Source organism: Rhinolophus ferrumequinum, chromosome 13 (assembly GCF_004115265.2).
Source record: "Rhinolophus ferrumequinum isolate MPI-CBG mRhiFer1 chromosome 13, mRhiFer1_v1.p, whole genome shotgun sequence".
In the NCBI taxonomy this organism is placed as follows: domain Eukaryota; kingdom Metazoa; phylum Chordata; class Mammalia; order Chiroptera; family Rhinolophidae; genus Rhinolophus; species Rhinolophus ferrumequinum.
Genome location: NC_046296.1, coordinates 21,823,203 through 21,846,183, shown reverse-complemented (window position 1 = coordinate 21,846,183; position 22,981 = coordinate 21,823,203). Strand labels below are relative to the sequence as shown.

At 40.8% G+C, this 22,981-nt stretch overlaps 1 protein-coding gene across 1 annotated transcript; it reads right to left on the bottom strand.

Moving 5' to 3' along the window:
* Positions 1–418: 418 nt before the first annotated feature.
* On the bottom strand, positions 419–6,432 carry BMP10 (bone morphogenetic protein 10). The gene is made up of 2 exons (XM_033125133.1): positions 5,940–6,432; positions 419–2,290 (listed from the first exon to the last, which is right to left on the bottom strand). Exons 1-2 carry the CDS (start codon positions 6,271–6,273, stop codon positions 1,350–1,352), a joined length of 1,275 nt encoding a protein of 424 aa, XP_032981024.1. The 5' UTR covers positions 6,274–6,432; the 3' UTR covers positions 419–1,349.
* Positions 6,433–22,981: the final 16,549 nt, after the last annotated feature.

Here is a 22,981-nt window from a genome sequence, read left to right as displayed (position 1 = left end):
CATTTGCTTGTGTGCCTATTTATTAGTTTATTTAGATGGATCCATTTGGATTCTCATTTCCTTTTCCTTAAGTATTCTTCATGAACAAAACTTTATATAAAGGATATTACTAAAAGAAAATCAAATTAAATATCAGGGCTTTAAAAATCTAGAAATGAGAGCACTAACTCCATTCATTTAGAAAGAAATGCTTTCAGGTATCCCCTTCCAGCTCACAGGAGGAACAATGAAGGCCAGTGAAGAGAAGGGACACGGAAATGGGATAAAGAGGAAAGAGGGAAGAGGGAAGGTGGGAAAAGCAAGAGGAGAGGTGCAGAGGCAATGGAGAAATATTAAGAATTGATGAAAAATATTAAGAAGCGAAGATCCAACAGACAGATCCCTTCTGATTTTCCTCCTCTTTGTCTTTGATAATTTTATTTTGTCCAAAAGATTTCATTCTCCAATTAGAATTGCTTATAATTTTACAAAACACATCCTAGGATAGTATTTAGGTCATTTTCCTCTCCTCCCCTATGAGCCGCCTTCCACCTCCTCAACCCTCTGCAGCAATAAAGGTCAACACGCATGGCCTTGCTTTCCTATTTTCTCCGGAACAGATGTCACCCTGAAGTTTTTCTTTCTTGACCAGGCACTGCCCTGTCGAGTACACTGTTGCCCCATGGGTTCATTCTTTGCTATCATACCTGAAGACCACTGCCTCTCAAAGCCATTTGGTTTGTATCAATAACCCATCTCCTCAAACCTGCAGCATCCTTTACCAAGCCCTGCTACTCTGAGCAATGGCAGGAACTCAACTGACAAAAGTCACGCCTACATTCCTAAAATTATTTAGGAAATGTAATACTTCCTAGGATGGTTAAATTCCTGGTGCATATGATCTTGACATGAATCCTACCCAGAGAGGAGGTGACTGAGAACATACCAGTGGCGTTTAATGCACATTTGATTGAGTCATACACGTGTGTGAGTCTAATCCATTTCTATGGAACCAAAAGAGTTTTATAAGTTTATCTATGTACACATATACATACACAAATACCTTATCTTTCTACACCATATTTCTGCATAGGGGTTGTCGTTTTCAAATTGATATAGATGAAAAGTAGTAGGGGCTTGCCACTTGCTGTTGGAGATGGCACTGCCAGGAAATGACAAGTCCAAAGAAAAACAGATTGGAAGGAATGAGACTGTGTAGCAAAATATGCATTTCCTTCTCCAAACTGACCTATCCCTTTCCCTAAGGTAGCAACTGCTATGATCTGTACACCCTTATTAAATAATCTTATTAAATAAGAACACAAAATATACACATTTACAGTTATTAAATAAGCTACACGACTCCTTTTCTATCTACAGCCACACTCAGAGACAGCCATGCCTTCATATTTAAACTTGTAGGTGACAACACCTTTGTCTAAATAGAGGATAGAGATGGGCTCTAGCTTGGTGGGGACGCAGCAAGCTTTGGAAGCCTTCTGGGAATTCTTGAGATGAACCAACGCCTGGATAATTGCATGTTTTGTGGGTGTGAGATGCTCTGCCAGGGGGTAGTTGCAAACACCACGGCATTCATAGGCTTCATATCCAGGTGGGGCGATGATCCAAGAGTCCCAGCCAATCTCCTTGAAATCGATGTAGAGCGGGGTCTTCTTGCAGTAATTTCCTTTGGCATTCCTTCTGATGCGGGCAGTGGAGTCATAGATGATGTTTGACCTCATCTGCAGCAAAGCCTCTTCCCCAGGTCCATTGGAATAACCGTCCAGACCCAGGTTGTCCAGCTCCAGAAGTTGCTCATGGATGATCATTTCACTCAGTTCCTCCTTCCGTTCCTTCTCACTGCTTTGGTCATCAGAAAACACAACAAGCAAAGGGTCATGCTTATTCCGGGCACTGGTGTCTATTTCCAGTTGTCCCCTGGCAGTGTCCTCGGTTCTGTCATGTCTGCTCTCAATGTGGACTTCCAGCTGGTGGGTGGATGAATCTGACTTTTGCCAGCGTCTGATGGCATTGGTGACATCAAAAGTCTCCCACTCGCTGTTGGTTCCATAGATCTCCTCTGACACCAAGACCAGCATGTTTCTTTCACCTTCAATGTCCCTGTTGTCCTCTAGGACTTCAAAAATGGTAATTTTTCGGTCTACTCCTTCATACATCATGCGATCTCTTTGCACCAGTGTGTACAACCTGAGTTCAGCCATGATGACCTCTTCATGGTGAGGGATGGATACATTGAAGAGGAGAGGGTATTTTCGGAGCCCGTGGAAACTGGCTGGTTGGGAAAACAGATCTGGAAAAACACAAGACCAAAATCAGATTTGCAGTATGTCGCAGAGAAAAGCAGATGCTTATTTATGTCGTCAGAGGGCCTGTCCATGAAGGGGGCTTGAGACAACGAGAATGAGGAGATATTGGTGAAAACAAACACAATGTTAGCATTCTTTGAAAATACTGAGAGGTCAATGGTAGAATGCTAAACTGCGTTAAACTGCCATGACTAAAATGGAAAATGGCAGCCTAATGAACAGCAGAAAACTCACCCAGCCTTGCTTGCATAGCCTATCAGCCACAGAATTATAGAACTGGGCAGGGCCTTGGAGACTGTGTGGGCAAGCCCTCAATTTTTCTACCCAGGGAAGAGCTAGCAAATGAAATGTGTGGTGGTTGTTCTTTTCTTGAAGTTTTTCAAGGATGAGGCCTTCATGGCTGGTCATATTTCCATTTGTAACTGGTGGAGATCCCCACATAGTTGTCTGGGCACTGGTCTTCCTGAAGACCTCCATCTAGACCAGGGGATGGTAAACTATAGCCCACGGGCCAACAGCTTTTGGAAATAAAGCATTATTGGAACACAGCCTCACCCATTCGTTTCTGTATTGTCTGTGATGACTGTTGCACTATGATGGCAGAGTTAAATAGTCATAACAGAGAACATATGGCCCATAAAAGCTGGAATATGTACTGTCTGGTCCTTTATAGGAAAAGTTTGCTGACCCCTGATCTAGACACTAAAGCCTGACAAGGTCAAGAAGACAGCCATAAGCCAAGGGGGTCACAGCAGTTGATTTTGAGTGTGCATTATATTGGTCAATGGAATGAGTTTAAACTTTCTAGCATGGCTCCCAGAACCAACTATAACCAGGTCTTAACCTCTTGATCCAGTCATGACTCCCATTCATCATCTTCAGTGCATGGAACATTGCAATTGCTCAATTGGTATTTGTTGAAAGATTAAATACATTGCAAATCCTCCTGTTTAAAGTAGACTGATATCTTTACCACTTGCCAAAACACTCCTTTGCTTTACTGTATATTGCACCTTTGGCTGGGTTCTTCTGATCCTTGGAAAGCCCTATTTCCTCACCTCCACCTACCTAGGTGTGACCCCTCCCTGGGGAACCTTCCCTTCCTCACCTCCCTGGAAGTTCACTTCCCTCTCAGTCACTTGAGTGCTTACTCTCTATCTCTCCTTTGACCTTTGCCTTTTACATCCTTGTATTTCAGTTGTCTTTTCGTGAATGGATGTTCCCAACTAGACTGTCATCCTGCTGGCAGGTACCACAGCTTAAAGTTCCTTGTATGCCTTCAATCTGCCACGATGCCCTAAACAGAGACAGAGCTTTAAACATATTGATTAGTTGTTGATTCTGGGCACCAGACCAAATTGATTGATGGGTACAACGTATGTCTTCATTACATCAAGTCACTTGGGAGTTATGCCCACCCCATTAGAAGAATGGAGGGGACTTGACTCCCCATGGACAAGGAACATTTGAAGACCAAACATAGGGGGGTAGACTGGTTGCTTGACTCATGAGAAAAGTGCAGAATAAAAGCTCACTGTAGTGAGAAGAAGGGATCCCAAAGGAGTATAAGGCAACTTTTGGTGGTGATGAATATGGTCGCCATCCTGATTCTAGTATGGTTTCAGTGGCTGTTTACATATGTCAAAACCTAAATCGCACACTATAAATATGTGCAATTCATTGTATGTCAATTATACTTTGATAAAGCTGTTTAAAATAAGTTCACTGTGCATGTTCAAATGTGGTAGCTAATAGACAGAGGAGATGCATTTCTGAACAACTTTCATGTGCCAGGTGCTCTGCAAACGTTGTTTTATTTAGCTCTTACAATGTCCCTACAATGCAGGTATTGCTACTCTGTTCATTTTACCCCAGAAGAAATTGAACCTCAACGCATAAAATTGACTTCCCCCAGATGACAGCAGAGCAGTGGTAGGAATAGAAGTCATGCTTTTTCCACCTTGGAAGTGGCAAGTGTTTTCCTCTGATTAGCTAGGTTTGGAGGGCTTGGGGGTTTGTTTTGTTTTATTGGTCTGACTCCTAGGAGGCTGCACTGAGCAAACCTAAGAGAGACAATAGTAGCCAACAGTGCAGGATTTGTGTCCTGAGGGGCTGAGCATTTTCACCCATGGGGGAGAGGGGGGCTTGGATTGTCCACAGACAGATGTTACTGCCCTTGCTGATCTCTAGTAACTCTGTAAACCCCACTTTCTGACCTGGAGCATCCAAATCCTCCCAGGGAGAAGTAGGAACTGAAAAACTCCTCTTTTCCAGGGAATGTGAGAATTTTCCCACTCACCTTGAGCCAGGCACTAGGGCTCAGCTCAGCGCTCAGAGTGTTAGGAAGGAAGGGTTCCCACACGGAGGAGGCTGTTCATTTTCTATTCAGACCCACCTCCAAAGGACTCTGTAATGCCAGCTTCCCATTTCCATTATGTTACTAAAGCACATAGCCAATATGTTACTAAATATTAGATATTTTGATTGTCAACTAAATTTTTAAGGCGAATGGTATCTGTAGGACTGAGCGATACCTACTCACCATTTTCTCTAATGCCTACAATGTAGGCAATTCATTAGTAATAACTGATGTTTGTTCCACTTTTCATAGCAAATGGAACGTTTCTTACTCATAACCTCTTTTAAATTGCTCAATTGTGTGTACAGTATATTATCCCCAGTTTACAGATGAGGAAATTGAGGTTCAGAGAAATTACCTGCAACTGCTAAGTCAACCTGCTCTCAAAATTCCAAACCCTGAGCTATTTCTTTGCCACTACCTTACTCGTTTAAGAATATCTGGCCAATATCGATCGAAATCCTTTTTTGTACCTGGTTAATGATTATAAAAGCATAATTGGGAAATAGTTTTTCTGAACCCAAAGCTTTTACCATAGATATTAGATGGGTTTTTGTTGTTGTTTTTAGCCACTGAATAAAGATCTGAGAGGAAAAAAAAACACACTTTTCCCGCTGATATTTAAAGCTTGTGCATTACTCTTCATAAGACACAGAAACAAGCTGGATAATTAACTGGGCCATGTACACTTCCTGGAAACTATAAACAGTGTTTCAAGTCATATCAAATGCAGCAAAACTTTAGGAAGAATCTCTAAAATACAAGTTTCCTTCCTGTTTGAACAGTTCTTAAATAAGGTCACAAAATGGAAACTCATCCAAAGTTTCAGCAGAACACAAATCACAACTTTCTTTTTGTGTGTGTGTGTATTTTCATTTTAAGTAAAAGTTGAAAATTTTTTGTCAATCAAAAGCCACGTGGAAACTGAAAAATATAAAGGTATAGTAGTAGACCAACATTAAGTTTTTTGTATTACTTGCTGTCCAAATTTTAAAAATTTAAAGACTCAGTTACAATGTCAAAATGGTACACACTTCATCATGGCTTTGGATTAAAAGATATCCTTTAATACCTCTTAATACAATTTGGAAAATAAGCATAAAAATGATATAGACCCTAATGTGCATTGTTTTGTGTATCTGTCTACACACACCCTCATATAAATGTATTTACCTTGATGGTCTACATTACTCCCATACATTGTAAATTTACTTATCCCTTCTTGGAAAAAAAAAAAATCCCAGCCAAATTTCACCAGTAAAATGTAAACTTACCTTCATTCTTGAAACTCCTAATGATGTTGGCAGATGGCATAGAGGTCCGGTCTGTTGCAAATTTGTTGTAGAGTTCCAGCATGTACTCTGGTGGGTCCACCTTGGCTGAATCCTGCATAGGGATGTCAGACAGGTTCAATGTCTTGAGAAACTCATCCTTCATGCTCTGCAGCAGTGTGTCAAAGTCAACACCGTCTTGCTCTGAGAAGACATCATCGAAGAGGGGCATATCTTCTTCCAGAGGCGACTGCTCCAGGCTCATGATGGGGCTACCAGAAACAGAGTGAGCCACCAGGCAGAGGAGAGCACACAGCTGCAGGGCCAGAGAACCCATGACTCTGCTCCAGCCCCCAGGCCAACCCAGGAAGGTTTAGCTCTCCAAGGCTCTAAGTGGCAGTTTTATCTTGCAGAGCGTAAATGTCTCCTGTCACTGGAGACAAGTTTGGAAACCCTTCCCCTCTCTCTCCCGCCCCCTACCATTCTTCCTCTTCCCCCAAAAGTCAGGTTGCAGTAATTGGATAACAAAATCCCCTATAGGGGCCTAGCCTTTCTTATCTCTCTAGTGTAAACTTGTGCACTAGATTTTGTTGCTATCTCCGAATCCCTTTTTCTTTTAATGAGCATTTTGTAAACATTTCCACATTCTGACACTGGCTGAGAGATAGGACAATTTTCTCCTTGCAAAGGCTCTGCTTTTCTTCCTTTCAATTCACTTCCTTTTGGCAGGAATGCCTAAATTCTGCTTTTACGCTACTCGGTTTCACACATGCCTATAACAGATATTAAGAATCAACACAATACACATCAATGGCGACACGTATTCATTTGAGTGATGGGGTTCCTTCCTCCCGTACAATTTCTGAAGAAAGATCAAATATCCAACATCTCCAAGTTAAGTTAATGGATATAAATGAATTTACATATTTTTTTACAATCTTACATTTTGTAGCAATAGGAAAGTGTAAACTTCGTGGTCAATAGCCTTTTTTGTAGAGATTTGATTAGGCCGAAATAGCTTTTGAAAAATACGGAGAGTGCTTCATTACAAAAGCAACTAAAATTTATTGGGTGTTTTCCTACAAACAGGCATCGTGCTAAGTGCTTGATATATACTACCTAACGTGTTCCATGTAATAACCTTACTATTAGCCCCACTGCCTATACGGATCACTAAGGTTCAACAGCTTGTCAGAGGTCACAAAGCTACAAAGCGATAGAGCCATCATTTGAACCTAAGCAGTCTGACTTTCATGAACAAGAAAACAATCAGCCTTCTTAACTAGTATTCCCCTAAACTGGGACATGAGCAGTGACGCTGAAAGGCTAACTAAGCCCCAGCCCAGCCTTTCCCCAGGGAGTCCACAGTCAGGAGGCAAGCAACAATTTGCAAGTTCTTCACCCAGGCAATGAATTATTAAGATGATCAAATTCTCTGCCAAATCTATCTTCATAGCTAAATCGAATTGATCATTTCATGGCTCCAGTAAAAGCTTGGAGTACAACATTATGAGGCAAACAAAAAATGCCAGAGGCCTTAGTCTGAAAAACAATGGTAGAATTAACTGTGTGTCTGGTTTAGGAAAAACCATCAAGTTCATCTCACTTTCCACCCCAATTAGTGGTAGTAGCAGCGTGATGCAGTCAGGATGGTCCTGTGGACAACTGGGTTGGGAGAGGGGGGCGGTGCTCTTGCCACTGAGGCAGTGGGACTGGTGTCTCCCTGATGTGCTCAGAGCAGTCCCTGTGTGATGACTCAGGGCCCCCGACACTGTGTGCAGAAGGCTTTACACTTGTACACGAGAATACTCTCTTAGTTTCTGAGTTAAATTTTCTGCATTTACCCCAATACATTAGCTACAGTATCTCCACTTTTTTCTCTAGGCTCCCTAAGGTTTATAGTCGTCTTTGGATTCTTTTTTCTCCCAAAGTGCAAAATTTTACAGCAACATTTTGAATTGCCATAGAAAGATAAAGACTTTGAGGGGGAAAAAATCTGTCCTCGAAATTGTCCATTTGTTTAGTAGTTGTTGGTTTTGATTCAGTGCTCTATTTCGGTTGAAGTTGCTGTTCCTACATTAAAAAGGCAACTATAGACTGAAAATAGATTATACCCAAACAGATCCACAAGTGATTGAGTCCAGGGGCCAGACCGCATCCTGCGGGTGGTACACTTTAACATGAGGTTTCTGACAGCATGCCAGCAGGGCTCCTGTATCACATCCTGCATCAAAACAAGCCCCCATTTATCTTCACACACACACAGATGTCAACGCACACTCCAAATCTGTACATGGCAGGCATGTGCGTGTAACTGCCACAGGACAGCAGAGTAAGTGGCAGCACTTATGACCCAGGCGCACCGGTTTCAAAGGTCAGGAGAGATGGGCATCCCACTTTGCAGAGTTCCAGTTCTTTGCATTTTCAGCGGTAAGACATGCAACTGAGATGTCACTGGCTGCCCTGTACTTGTGTCATAGTAACTATGGGTTAAATATTTGGGTTAGTTTCTCATCAAAAAATGTTTATATTTTTAATTGATTTAAAGATAGAATAGAAAAATGTCTACAACCACATCTCAATGCTTATGGCTTCTTGAAATGCAAGGAGTGTAAGCCCCACACCTCTGCTGGGGTGGATGAGGAAGGACTTTGTGCATGGAAGAAGGGGACATAATCTTCTTCCCTCTTTTAGGCCTGGGATACCTTACATTTTAGCTGTAGCTTCTCTTTGTCCCTGTGATTTTCTTTAGAAGCTTTCCCTGATGACTCTAAAAGGTCTGAACATCTCTACATTCCTTTCTCTATCTTGATTTTTCTGGACACTACCTATTCTATTACTGTGCACTGATCTCATTATTTTGGATGCCACTCATTTGGAATGTGTTACAGTCTGTTTAGACTGGCGATCACTATTTTGCTGAGCTCAAGATATGAAATGTATATCTTGATGTTAAGAGAACCTCCTCATGTGTTCCCGTAAATAGTGCACAGATCCTGGATAAATGTAATCGATAAAGTTCTCCTGACTGACAAGAGGTCACTGAAGTAAGGAAGTCTCTGAACATGACTCCTTCCACTTTAGACCCCACTTCAGAAGCATTACACTACTCTTGCTACCTACTCAGAAATTTTCAGAACTTTGGGGTATACTTTCTCAAACAAAGTGTGATAATAAAAATATTTAGCAAGCTATATAACAGGTCCCAGCCAATCAAAACAGATCCTAGCTGCAGTGCCAGCGCAGCATCCCAGAGAACCAAACTTCACCTCTTGAGCTCTGGATCTTGAGGAGAAATGAGATGCTTGGGGAGGCGCTCAGGCAGCAGCTAGTTACCAACCCATACAGCAATATGTTGATATTTTGGCACTATGTAGTGCTGTTGTACTATGTATAACAGGTGACTATAAGTTCTGCCTAAAATACCTAAGCTGGAGCTCTGCAAACTACATGCTGATGGAATTTGCAAATTCAACGTGAGGACAGATAGCCTGCATTGATTATTTCCTAACCTGTTACTGTGTTTCCCTGAAAATAAGACCTAGCTGGACAATCAGCTTTAATGCGTCTTTTGGAGCAAAAATTAATGTAAGACCCAGTATTATATTATATTATATTATATTATATTATATTATATTATATTATATTATATTATATTATATTGATCCAGTCTTATGTTATAGTAAAATAAGACCGAGTGTTATACTAAATTTTGCTCTAAAAGAAAAGATGCATTAGAGCTGATTGTCCGGCTAGGCCATAGTTTCGGGGAAACACGGTACTAGAATCTGCTCTCTGGCTGCCCTCTCATTCTCCAGTCCAGATCTTGCCCACTTTACCCAAACCTAGGAAAACATTTGGGGTGCCTCTGTCCATAGGATGGATCAAGGACCTCCTCCTTCCCTGCTCTTCTCGGATACCATCTGCCCCAGCACCTTCCTCCAGGATTAGACGTTGCCTTGACAGTTGCATTTCTCATTAACTCCATATTCCAGAGTCCACATTTTTAGTCAGAGAAGTGTTCCCTTGCCTCTAGTGACCCTTCAGCCTTTAGGTTGCTGCTTACTTATCAGTCTGCCAAGTGGTTCTCACACACCAACACACAGAGGCCATCTCCTCATCACCGCTCCTCCAATGACATGGTATAAATAGTCCCTGAGCTCCCTCCTTAAGCAACCTTCCACATGGTCCCTTCAATGTTCACTAAGGCCTGTGATGTGAATTATCATCAATAATTAGGTTAGCAATAAAAAAATGCAGGTCTTTGTAAGAGTCTTTCATTCAACAAGATTTCTTGTGTGTGCTGACTGTGTGTCAGGTACTGTTAAATAAATAAATTAAAAAGCCTGAAGAAAATCGACCAAACCCCTGACCTTTTGGAGTTTACTTTCCCGTTGGAGGAAGAGAGACAATAAACAAATACACAAATAAAATGAAGTATTTGTTGGGTGAAAATGAGTACAGTGGAGAGAACAAAACAAAAAGAGAAGATAGGAAGTGCCAAGTGGAGAGGTTGCTATTTCACTCTCAAGTCCAGAGAAGCCTCCCTGGTGGAGGTGAGGAAGGCCCATGGAGGCCTATGCAGGAAAAGCATCGCAGACAGGGGGAACAGCCTGTGTGAAGACTGAAAATGACCGCATGATTAGGAGGCTTTAAGCATCAGCCAGGCCAGGACGGTTACAGAAAACTGAGCAAGAGGGAGAGTTACAGGAAATGAGGTTCAAGAGTAAGTGGGGGCTGGACCAATTAGGAGGTCATGGATCTTTTTTCTATTTAGTTGTGCTATACAAATACACAACTTTGCCTCTTTCTTCTTTTCCACTGAACAGTCCATGTTAAGGGTATTTTATGTTGCCACATAGTCTTCACAATGGTTAATTATAGTAATTGTCTAATTCCATTGGGTGGATGTCCCATAACCTTGAAAGATAATTTTTAAAGTAGCAAAGAAAAACTTATATTTCTATTGACATGTAAAGACTTTAGATTTTTAGATCTGAAATACAATTGAAAACATATTCTAAGATTGATAGCACTTAATATATTTTCTTATTTGAAATGTGAGTCAGAGAAGAAGAAAATGTGAAATGGCCAAATAATGTTTATTCTTCATAGAATACCACCAGTCTCATAAATAAATGGAAACTAGTCGTCTGTGTCATATCACCTCTTGCCTAGATTGAGGTAACAGGTTACTAACTCGGCCTCCTGCCTCTGCCCCCACCTCCTGACGGTCTATTCCCAACATGGCAGCCAAATCCTGATACAACATCAGATCATTACTCCTTTCCATTCAGAGAAAAAGTCTTGCAGAAGCTTTCATGGCCCTCCGTTACCTCTCTGATGTCATTGCCACTTCTTAACTGCACTCCAGCCCCATGGTCTCCTTACTATTCCTTAAACACCCACCTTAGGCCTTTGCATCAACTGTTCCCTCCACCTGAAACAACATTCTCCCTATAATCCACATGGTCACTCTCTCACCCTCTTCAAGTCTTTGCTCAGAATTAACCTCCTCAATGAAACCTGCCCTGACCACCCTATTCAAACTGACAGTCCATCAAGCAACCCTGAACCCACCTACCCTGCTGTAGTATTTACTTATCACCTCCCAACGTCAGATACAACTTATTAATATAGTATGATCCTTGTTTTCTGTCTGTCTCTCTCCATCACTCCCCTCGCTCCATAACTAGGATATGTATTCCATAAGGCAAGGATTCTAGATTTGTTCACTGCTATATCGTAAGTGCCTAAAGCTTTACTTGGCACAGAGTAGTTAATAAATAGTCATATTATTGAAGGAATAAATGATAACAGACAATCAAAGATTTTCATCCTTAGATTTCTTTTTTTTTATGCTTAGATTTCTTACAGTAATAGCATAAAAGCATAAATGCCACTTAAAATTAAAATATCCATTATTAAAGGATTCAGGTATTTCCTTGAGACCAACTCTATATGTAGATTGGTTAATATATGATTGTACACTATTCATCTAAAAATTTGCAAATAATAAACTTATCATCCTTCTAAAAGTTTATTATTCAATGTACTATATATGCAAAATGCTTATATAAAGTACCTAAAAATGTTTGAAGACAATAATGAAACAGACAAAACCGTGTACCCACTACTCAGTTTAAAAAGTAGAAAAGACATGTATGTAGCCTCTAATGTAACCCTTCCCAGCACATCTCCATCTCCCCAACAGAGATAGCTACTAGAAGGGCTCCTTTCATCCTAAGAACTAATACCGCATATGCCATCTCTAACCTGAGAAGAGAACAATGAGATAAATGATTATCCTATCCCTCTTTGCTCAGAAAAAGGGGAAAGACAGCCCACGTTTAGGAAAAGTATATAAAGTGATATTATCTATCAAATTCCTTAGTAGTAAATTATTATTATTATTATTATTATTATTATTATTATTATTATTATTAGCTTTAGAAAAAGCTTCACCAAGAGTTCCTTGGATTAGTGAGTTCCTAAATTACATTTTAAATGGAGTTTGTTACATTTAGCCTCCTTGTAGAAACACATTTGTTCACAGAGTGCGGTAAGCTTCACGGAAGATTACATTATCAGTATCTTACGTAACATTTTCACAGTTCTTTAAATCTAACACATTATTATTATTCTTTTTTGGCATGTGCTTCTGAAGTAGTAAATGCTAAAACTTAAAGTGCCCTCTGACCTAGGATATCCTAGCAGTGGAATGGACTGTCCATCAACCTGCTCTTAGAATCACAAGAGGTGTTTGACAGCTGTGCTAAGCAACCGTACAGAGTGCAAAGACAAAGACGTAAACCCAGCCAGGGCGCTCTGCCACCACACGCTGAGATAAGTCAAGCCCTTTAACACCAGAGGCTGCTAAGGGTTTATTCCACACTCTCAGCCAGATAAGCTGCCATTCACGCCTCACAAGACACTCAGATCTGGAAAGCAGCTCAGAGGAAAAACTGAGACGTGAATAAGTACAATTATTGCAGTGAAGGGAATTAGTCGATTTAAAGTTGTTTTGACTCTAGTTTCATGAGGAGCCATGAAGAACATGTCTCCTGGGCTTTCCAAGCTTGTTTATGTGGAAAGGGGAGGAACCCCAGGGTCCTACACTGAGTTCCTCGCAGTGTCAGCCATTTTGCACGTAGCCCCCCTCTGTAAGGTGGCATTCTGTTTCCTCATTTTACAGATGAAACTGAGGTTCAAAAGGTGAAATGAATCACCTTGAGGTCACATGCTGGGGAAACTGGATTCAAACTCACCCTCTTGCCGCCGCGCCCTCTGATTTGCCTAAATAGCCTTCATTAGGCAAATAGTCCATATAGTTGGACTCTGAGAAGGTGGACAGGGCATGACATAAAACCTTGACTGTGTGATTATATGCATACTCGTAAATCAGGAGTAGAACTGTGGGCTTCTTTCTACTAGCTGTTAATGTGTTTTCCCTGAAAGCTGAATGAATCATCGAATATTTTTAAATTTCCTAGGATGGTTCCAATTTCAAATGTTCTATCCTATTTCCGCAGAAGGACAGGCAAAACATAAGTGTCCCTTTCTTTTTTTAAGAAAATATGGTCACCTTGTCTGTAGAATTCAGTGCCCATACACTTTGAAGGAGCACACATTCCCTCACTGAGTTATCACCACCAGGACCTTTTCTAGAGCTGCAAGGTCAAGACAAAGCACCTCCATGATATTGTGAAACTTGGAAAGTGACTACTATAAGATGATGAATACCTGGAAGTAAAAGAAACATTGTTTTATTTTAAAAAAAAAAAGAATCATTTCAGCCAAATCAGTCTGTAAATGTCAGTGTCACAGTTTGAGAATATATAACCATATAGAATTTTACAAAAGTAACCCCTTGCTTCCCAGTTTCACAATCCACTGGGGCAAATCCCATCACTTAGAATCGTCGACTCTCAAAGTTGGAAGGAACACCAGAGGTTAGCCCTGCTGGCCTCAGACCATCTGCAAGAAGAGAGAAGGAAAGAGAGAGAAAGAATTGAACCCTGTCTTATCAGTGGGCAGCCAGTTTTCTGACTACTTTCACTTGACAAGTTCAGAAGGTTGCATGTCAGAAGGGCTTCTTGGAGAAGGTCTTCCATATCAGCGCGATAGCCAAAGTGTGTTGTGACAGAATTGTTGCTGAACATCATAGATTTCTTTGTGAAATCAGCGTCTACATGTAACCCATCTTGATTAAATGCCATGCATAGAACAAAGAGAAAAGGAAACCTGAAGCCATGGAAAATCTTTGGTTTTAGATAATATGGGAATGGCAGGTGTATTTACAGAATCAATCTTCTGGCTCCTAAACAGAAAGTGGTGGCCACTTCTGTCTTAAAGGCTCAGTTACTCCAACAAAATCTTTGTTTTTCTTCCCTTCAATGGAAAAAGGTCTGGTTAAAGTCAAGTTTCAATCTCATCATATGATGTCATAAGACAGCAATTCTGCTTATGCAATCCTTACAAAGCAATGTGAATATGTGACTGGAAAATGACACAGTGAATTTTAGATCAGTGCCGTCAGTTAATCTTGTTCTGATGCAATTTACCTTGTGTGGAAGTCCAGGAGACCAAAGCCATTTATATGGTCCGTCACATACCCTCCAAAATTATTGTTAGTGAATTATCTATCAAGGTTTTGTGTTTAGGACTCATTGGTTAATTATCTCTGGGAATTTTGTGCAATTGGGATTGATAACAGAACCCAAAAGGAATTCTAGTGGAGGATAACATTCGAATTCTTTAAATAGCCAACCAGGCAACCAAATAGAGTTTGGATAGCTGAATAATAGAAAAAATGTAAGGCTTGTTTTAAGGAGCTTTCTGCAGTCACCTGATTCTGCCACTCACACCACTCAGCAATCATTAGCTTAGCTAAGATGATATACCCAAGTGAACTCTGTAATAAAGCCAAATGATCAAATTTGTGATTAAAAGAATTCCCAAATATGCATCGCCAAGCTGTTATTCCAGGCACGGGAATGGCCATTCTCTGTTGCATGGTTGACATACTTGTGAGTTGTATCAGCTTCTGTGAGATAAGGTTAGCATGCCTGTGTTCTTCAATACCGTGGACAACTTGAGAGCAGAGGCTGTATACCATTCATTTATCCCTGGAACCTAGGATGAAACTTGGCACATAGTTTATGCTCAATGAATCAAGAAACAAAGGAGCATATTTGTGACAGATGTTATTACATATTTATCTGCTTTGGGTTTTATATAGTACTACACAGAGAATTAAGCATAAAGAATTTACATTTAAATTAAGGATACTGACCTTCCTAAATGTTCCAGTCTTCCTCAGAACTGCTGGTGAATTTTAATACCTAAAAGCACTTACATCTATTGCCTCTTGCCATCTATCCTCTGTACCACTTCACAGCCACCTACTTGCCTTCCTTGGGATTTTCTCTATTTCTCTATGGATTAAGTATTTTGGGAATACTGTCCAGGGCTTATCTCATGAGAACCCTGGTCCTCTAAGTGGTTGATGAGACAAGAAGGGTCTGGGTATCCTTCAATTAGGAGGGCATATCCTTCCTAACCCACCACCCCCGTCCTTAGGCCTTCCAGATGAGGGTCTCTGGACCCATTCTTTTTTTACTTTGTGTCTATAGGGTTGGGGTTGTTTTTCTTCTCAAATGGGTTGAAATGTGGTCCTCAGGAAAAGAGACAAAAAGACTGCTCCTGCTCTTGTGTTCTAAGTTTTGGAACTGCTTATGTCCAGAGGAAAAATATTCTTCTGGTGGGTCCAGTCCATCTCATTAGGTTTGGGGCAAAATCCTCATAGAAACAAAATGATTCTGCCTGGAGCATCCCCCTGCTAGTAAATGTTGCTTTCTGGAACTTGTGGTAGTGATATCAGGCAGCTCTTTGAGGAGTCAGGAATCTTGAGCCCCAGCCAGAGGCAACTTATCATGGCTAGTAATTCATCATTCACCACCACCACTAGAACAAATGTTTATTAAGCACCTACACTGTGTAATGCACAGTGGCACTAGGCTGGCAAAGAAAGGCACGGCTCTGGAAATACTAGCAGACATAACAATAACATAAAAAGCTACTATTTATTCGCGTCTTACTCTGTGCCAGGCCCTGAGCCCCATGATTTCTGGTTATTATCTCACGTAATTGTCCCCCAAACCCTAGGACCTAGATGCTGTCATCATCTCCATTCTACAGATAAGGATGCTGGGCAGAGATACAGGAAGAGGAAGATCCCCTGTTGACACCAGCTCTGTTCAATTCCAAAGTCCAGTCATTCACTTCGACATTACTACATGTTTCCAAGGGGAGTCGATTTAATGGAGTCAGGGGCTGGCAGAGAATCCACAGCTGGGTGGAGAAGGATAAGGCATAGAAAGGGGAAAGCCTTGTCTATAATGGAGGGAGAGAGGAAAAGATGGGTGGAGATACAGCCATATTTAAGGTGGTTGGAGAAGTTGAGGAACTTCATACCTAATATCCTCAATTTCCTCTGGAAGTTAGAGGCAAAATCATCTGACGAGTAAAGTACGTGCAAGGATGGAGCAGGGTAATAATTAATAATAATAATAATGCAGTACTTTATTTAAATGAGTGATCCCTTTTAATTCTCACAATTCCATGAAGTAGGCACTGTTTCGCACTCCAGGAAACTGAAGCTCAAAGAAATGAAATAATATGCCTATTGCAGAACATGTACGAAGTGCCATAGTAGAACCAAAACTTTAATCCAGGAAGTCTGACTCCAGAGCCCAAGCAGCTGAAGAGAAAATGAGAAGACTGCTCAGGGACATAGAAAAAGTGTCTTCTAACTTAGTTTTTCTTTAAAAGATCAAAAATGGGAAATTGGTGGTCTTAGAGGTGGTTTGTGGGGGACATTTTTAGCTTAGCACACTTGAATGGACCAGCAAGGTCAACATGTCAAGGAAGTAGTTGGATACACTTAAACTGATGTTCAAGAGAGAAATTAGGTGTAGGGTTTTAATAGTAGAAATATATCATGTAGGTATGACACATTGTAGGTTCCCAAATTTTGGCTTAGTGAACCATACAACTCAACACATATATAAATCCTGGCATGTATTAATGTCACTAAGACATATTATTTTCCCTCCATCAAATTCAGTGAAATATAACATAATTTTAAGGAATCTCTAAAGAATCTTAACCAGTCAATACACATAGGACTAGAGCCATTTCCATAGTTATAAAAGTCAATTCTACTTTGAATTTCAGCAATATTAAAGCACTATTGTAAACTACAGTACAGAGTCAACTGGGTCTCCAGAACCACGGGGATGACAAACATTGTGGGCTGATCTGAGAGCGTGTATGAGCTGAGCATCCAGGGAAGGGAAATGAATAAATGCTCTGCAGCACCAGGAGCACCCACGATACAGCATGACAAGGTCATGTGTGGTCATAGTGCATTTAACAGTGAGAAGAGGAAGACAGCTGTGAAAGAAGCCGCCAAAGACCAGAGGGAGAGGTCATGGAGAAATAGGGGGTTTTCCAGAGAGAAAATAACGATTGGCTTCTGCTTCATTTCCTTTGTTACTTTGTTACTCTTTTCTTGGTACAGAGGCAAAGAGAAGTTAATTTTTCCATACAAAGAAGTTCCTCTTTCCTTGCTGAATTGCTGTTGAAGATATCAGGTTCCAGTGTCACTCACTGAAGTGCTTTACTAAATGAATGAATGTCCCAAGTAACTTGGTGAAATTCTTTACCACAATCTCAACCCTTTTTTTTTTTTTTAAACCAGTATCACCGACGTTTCTCAAACTTTTTCCATCCGTTCCTTCCCACGACTCTCGGTCAAGTCTTTTCCATTACCCTCAGCCAATCCCACCAACTCTCTTGCTCTATGCACACAGTCCACACTCATTTCCATGCTCCACCGAAGGAAAACTTCTGCAGGAACTTCATCTACAGGGCTTTCAACAAGCAGTCAACCCTTTGGCGTTCTCCTGTACAGCGTCTTCAGTGTTCATCACCCTGCAGCAAAGTGCTACTTCAGTGCTTGTTCCCACTTCAGCTGTGGAATGAACCTGTAGATAAATTCCTATTCTTTTTATTCTAAGGAAATTAAAAGAAAAAACTCTGAATGTTTTATTTTCACTCTCATAGCTTGAAAATATAACTCAAAATGTATTGCCCAGAATCAGACACAGTCTAGACTAGGGTTTCCTGCTGTGTAGAGTGTGACCTGTGGTCAGAGGACTTTGGTCCTTGCTCTGATTAGGCAGCTTTCTTAACCTCTCAAAGCCTTCCTTTTACCATCTACAAAGCAAGGATAATCGTGCTTGACGTAATCAGGGTTTGTTCTAAAAATCGTTATCGTGAATGTAGACATCTATTCAGCTCCAGGCTTTGAAACTATTTATTTTCCCTTTCAAGTAAAGTCTTCACATGAATCGTCAACTTCAGTGTCATCACTTGAGCCATTTTTGAATCATTGAGCTCAGCTTCTAGACCTTATCATCTTCACTTCTAAGACACCTGCAACATCAGCCTTTCACTGGAAAACTGATCCCAAGCAAAAACATGCATTTGGATAACATTAGCTGTTAGTTTTTCAATTGTCCTGAGGTCTATATTTATGACCTGTCCAAAGTAATCATTTATTCTATTGCTTTTAAGCTGATCTTTAAAAGGCTTGTTTTTTTCCTTGTAAAATTCAGTGGTTGCTATTGGGAAGTGTACTTCCAGGAATAATTCCAAAATATTGGTCAAGTTTCTTTGCTTCTTTTTTATTTTGACCTCAGTAGATATTCAACTAAGGTTATTAGGTTGATGTTTTTCCTAAGCAGTACTTCATGAGTCGAAAGAAAGTAATTGAGACAGTAATTCTAGGATGAGACTTTGTAAGGCCTCAACTAAAAGGTGACCTCTTCTCTGAAAGAGAACTTTGGGGCACGTCCTTGCCTTTCCCTTGGGCCTATATAACAACTGGTCTTTGAAGGGCTCTGTGCTGAGACTCTGGGAGATGGTTTTTTCATTTGCTTGTTGATAGTCCAACTTGTGACTTCCCAGGGGCATGGGGCTACCTACAGGCAGCACGGGGAAGGCTGAAGAAGTACAGGTCAAGCTGGAGATCTGTTCTTAGGATGAGGTACCAACCTGCAACTATAGTCTACAGTGTATTTGAGATATCACTTTACAAGGCCAGAAACAAGGCCTTTTGTCAATATATGACCATGGTTCTCTCCCTGGCTGCTTTTCTGGCAGGGTGATGAGAGCCCACAGGGTATCTGTTGGAAATGTTATACATTCATTCATCATCAGAATTTCCGTAGCTTTCTCAGAGCAGTTGACATTTAGACCTCTGAATGGTGATTATTTCAGAATGGACCATGTATGGTGAAAAATGTGGATAATGACAGCCATTCCAGAGAAGGCAGAAATAAGGATCTCAGATTGGAAACTAATTTTAGTTATCCTGCACATGCTCACCCCCTGTCACACTCCTCTATATCTCTTCTCTCACTGAATGGTTCTCTCATGTGGCAGGCTGTGCCTGATAGCATTTATGACCACCGTCGTGATGCTCTTCCCAGAATGCTTTGGAAGAATTTAGCATTGCCCTTTGCTACCAATGACTTATGAGAAGGACTGGTATCATTCCACTGCCCCAAATCATCTATAGATGTCAAGGATTCTGAAATAGCTGCAGAAGCAGTTGCCAGCCTACAGTCTGCAAACAAAACTTATAGAGTGGTGGATTACAACGACGGAATTTTGGGAAAGCATATTCATCACAAGATGGAGTCAAGTGGTTCACACATTGGTGTTTTATCTGTTGTTGATTGTTGTTAGTAAACTCAGAGGTATCCTACCACGCAGCTTGCTTCTTCCCAAAGATTGACTGAATCATAGCGGCAATAGAATTCTGCTAGAATGTATTAGTCGAGACAGGACTCATTTATAGTTCATATACCTCTTCTACCGATGTTTTGCATAACTACTCAATTTTCATATACTGATGAAAATTGAGTAGTTATGTAAAACATCAGTAGAAGAGGTATATGAACTATATACATCAGTGTGTATATATATATATATACACATATATATATACACACACATATATACACATATATATACACACACATATACACACATATACACACACACACACATACACACACACACACACACATATATATATATATATATATATATCTTATCTCTTAACTAGTTTATGGTTGGATAATGGGAGTGTTTGAGGCTTCGCTAGAAAGAGAAGAGCTTAATGTGAAAATGAGATTTTTGTCCAACCTTCTTGGTAGTGATCAGATTACTGACTAAAGGGAAATTGACTGAAGCCTCCATTTTTCAGAACCTCTGGACACAAGACCAGATGGATACGAAACTCAATGGGGCTCTTGTTATAGCTTGAAGGGAGATCGTTCTGTACCCTTTGGAATATAAGAGAAAGATATGAAAATTATCCCACAATTTAGCTTTTTTATTAGCATTAATCATTCCCTTCTCTGGCCTCTAATTTTATTAAGCATGCTCTATATGCTTGGATAAGAACCTTGTCATGGCCATTATTTTATCTCCAACTCCTTTAATGTTTCCTTAATAAAATATTTAAGAGCATCATCTTTTTTGTGTCAAACAGACCTCTTTGTGTATCATACAATAAGACTGCTTATTGACCATATAGAACTTGAGCTGATTACTGAATCTTTCTGATACTGTTTTCTCATCTATTAAATGGTGATCAAAGTACTACCGACATCACGGCGTTTTTGTGAGACTAAATGAGATAATACCTATAAAATATTTTAAACCTAATGCAGGTAAATTTTAAGCATTCAATGTCATTATTTAGTGCAAGTTTGTCTTTCTATTAGATTGAGCCATTTGAAATTGCCATTTTTGTACATCAAAAATGGAAGAAATTGGTAACTTCATATGGTTCAACATCATGTATGCTGTTTTCTAGGCAGGCTTATATTGGTTGCCATCCAACTTATGGAGACTGATCTCCTTAATAGTATAAATAATGAGAGGAACACGGTGTTCAAAGACTGGAGGTGCAGGCTTATAAATTGTAAGTTTATTTAAGTCACGATTATACTTCTCTGTGTAACTGAGCACTTTATTGGGGGCCTCTTCATAGATGATTTTAAAAAAGTAATGAATTCATATATATGAAATATCTGAACTTTAGGAAACAGGCAACTACGTTTTTAAAAATATCATCTTATTTCCCTTGGTTATAAAATTTTATTTCTTATACCTGAGATCAAGTTGACACAATCATTTCAAAAACATGAATAGCAAGTATGTATGACTTGAGTTGGCCTGGTCGAGTTTGGGAACTAGATCTGTCGTATGGAAACAATTTCACATCAAATCAGTAATTCTTGATGAAAAACAAGGCTGTGCAAACCATAGGATGGAAATGGGTGTTAAGGGTAAGGGATTTAGTCATATCTCTGCCCCTTTCCAAAAATGAAGAGACCCCAGATCGGGAATTAAAGGAGCTAGAAGTGAGAAAGCTCTCTCTTTGTCCAGGGATGAGAGCACCATGAAAAGTCAAAGGAAGCGTGGGAACTTCACACCTCACCCCACGTACTCAGCAGCCTTACCGTCCCGTCTACATTCACCCATAGTAATAGATGCAACTTTGGTCCCTGGTTGTGGTCCAGTGGAAACAGTTAAATGATGGTTGTGAAAGTGAAACAAAATTCACTTTTTTCCACTGCTAACTACAGTTAGGGATTAGGAGAACATTATCTGCTAATACAAATAACACTAAGAAGTGAATCGCAGTAGGTTTAATCCTCCCAGGGACATGTATGTTTTAAGAGAAGTCACCAATAATAATACTTTTTGCCTATTTGCAGCCCTAGGCCTTTTATACAGCACTTTCATATTGGTGCTGCCCGATAGCCGGATATTTACTGTACAGATGGAGAATATGAGGCTCAGGGGTGCATCTTCTTTTCTCTGGACAGAAACAGTAGGTGGCAAAGCTGGGCAGACAGGTTGCTCACTTAATCCACTAACAAATGATCCTAATGAATGGATGGGATACCTGTCCAGGTGTTTTGAACAATGTAGGCTTTCCCTTCCTCCTCCAGGAATGTGTCAACCACCTGGCTCTTTGCTTCTGCAAATTTGCTCCCCACCCCATTCCATCCCCACTCGAAACGGAAAAATCTGGGATCTTTTGACAGCTGTCTCAGACTAGATGATAGACTATTTCCTCATTTCCAAAGGGAGGTTGTTCTCCATAAAGTTCATGAATGAGCACAAGAGACGCTGCTAACTTTAAGCGCGTTTAAAGCTCAGTTTTAGGGGAGGCCAGGTGGAAAGATGAAAGGGAAACAGGTATGAAATGTTAAAGAGTTAGATTTTCTATTTCCTTTGAACATTAGGCACAGGGAAGCAAGACCTCCTAATCCTCTCCACATTCTTCCCCTGCGAACCCGTCCTCACTTGCTGCCCACATGAGGATCACGCCCTTTCTATCAGTTCTCATCCACCCTGACACGTCCTGGGCTCTGCTTCTCCTTCCAGCCTTTCAGCGCCAAGTTTTGGACACACATTCCTCCAGAGGCTGCGGCGGCTGCTGCCTCGTGCGACAAGCGGCCGCACATTACAGAGGCACACCACCGGCCACCGAGAGTGGCGGAACGGGTTATCACAGATCAAATTCCTGCGGCAGTCACTTCCTCTCCTTATCGGGGAATCGGAGCTTTTTTCAAGGGCCGGGGTGGAGTGGATGTAGGTCCCCGCAGGGCACCAGCTGTCCTAATAAGCATGACTTCTCGGCAATGCAATCTGGGAGTGAGCACTCAGCTGTGCTAATAGTGGGTGCTTCTAAAGAGGGCCCGGGGCTAACCTGGGGCTATTCGGTCAGGCACGCACTCTCCCAAAAAGGCTGGGCACGGAGGAGATGATGAGTAAAGCCTGGTGCTTGCCCTCGAGGGAGGTGGGAGGACAGTATTACAAATATACAGAAAGCTGTGGGGAGTACTGTGCTGTCTGAGTATAAGACCTGGGGAGCATATCAGGTTTTACCA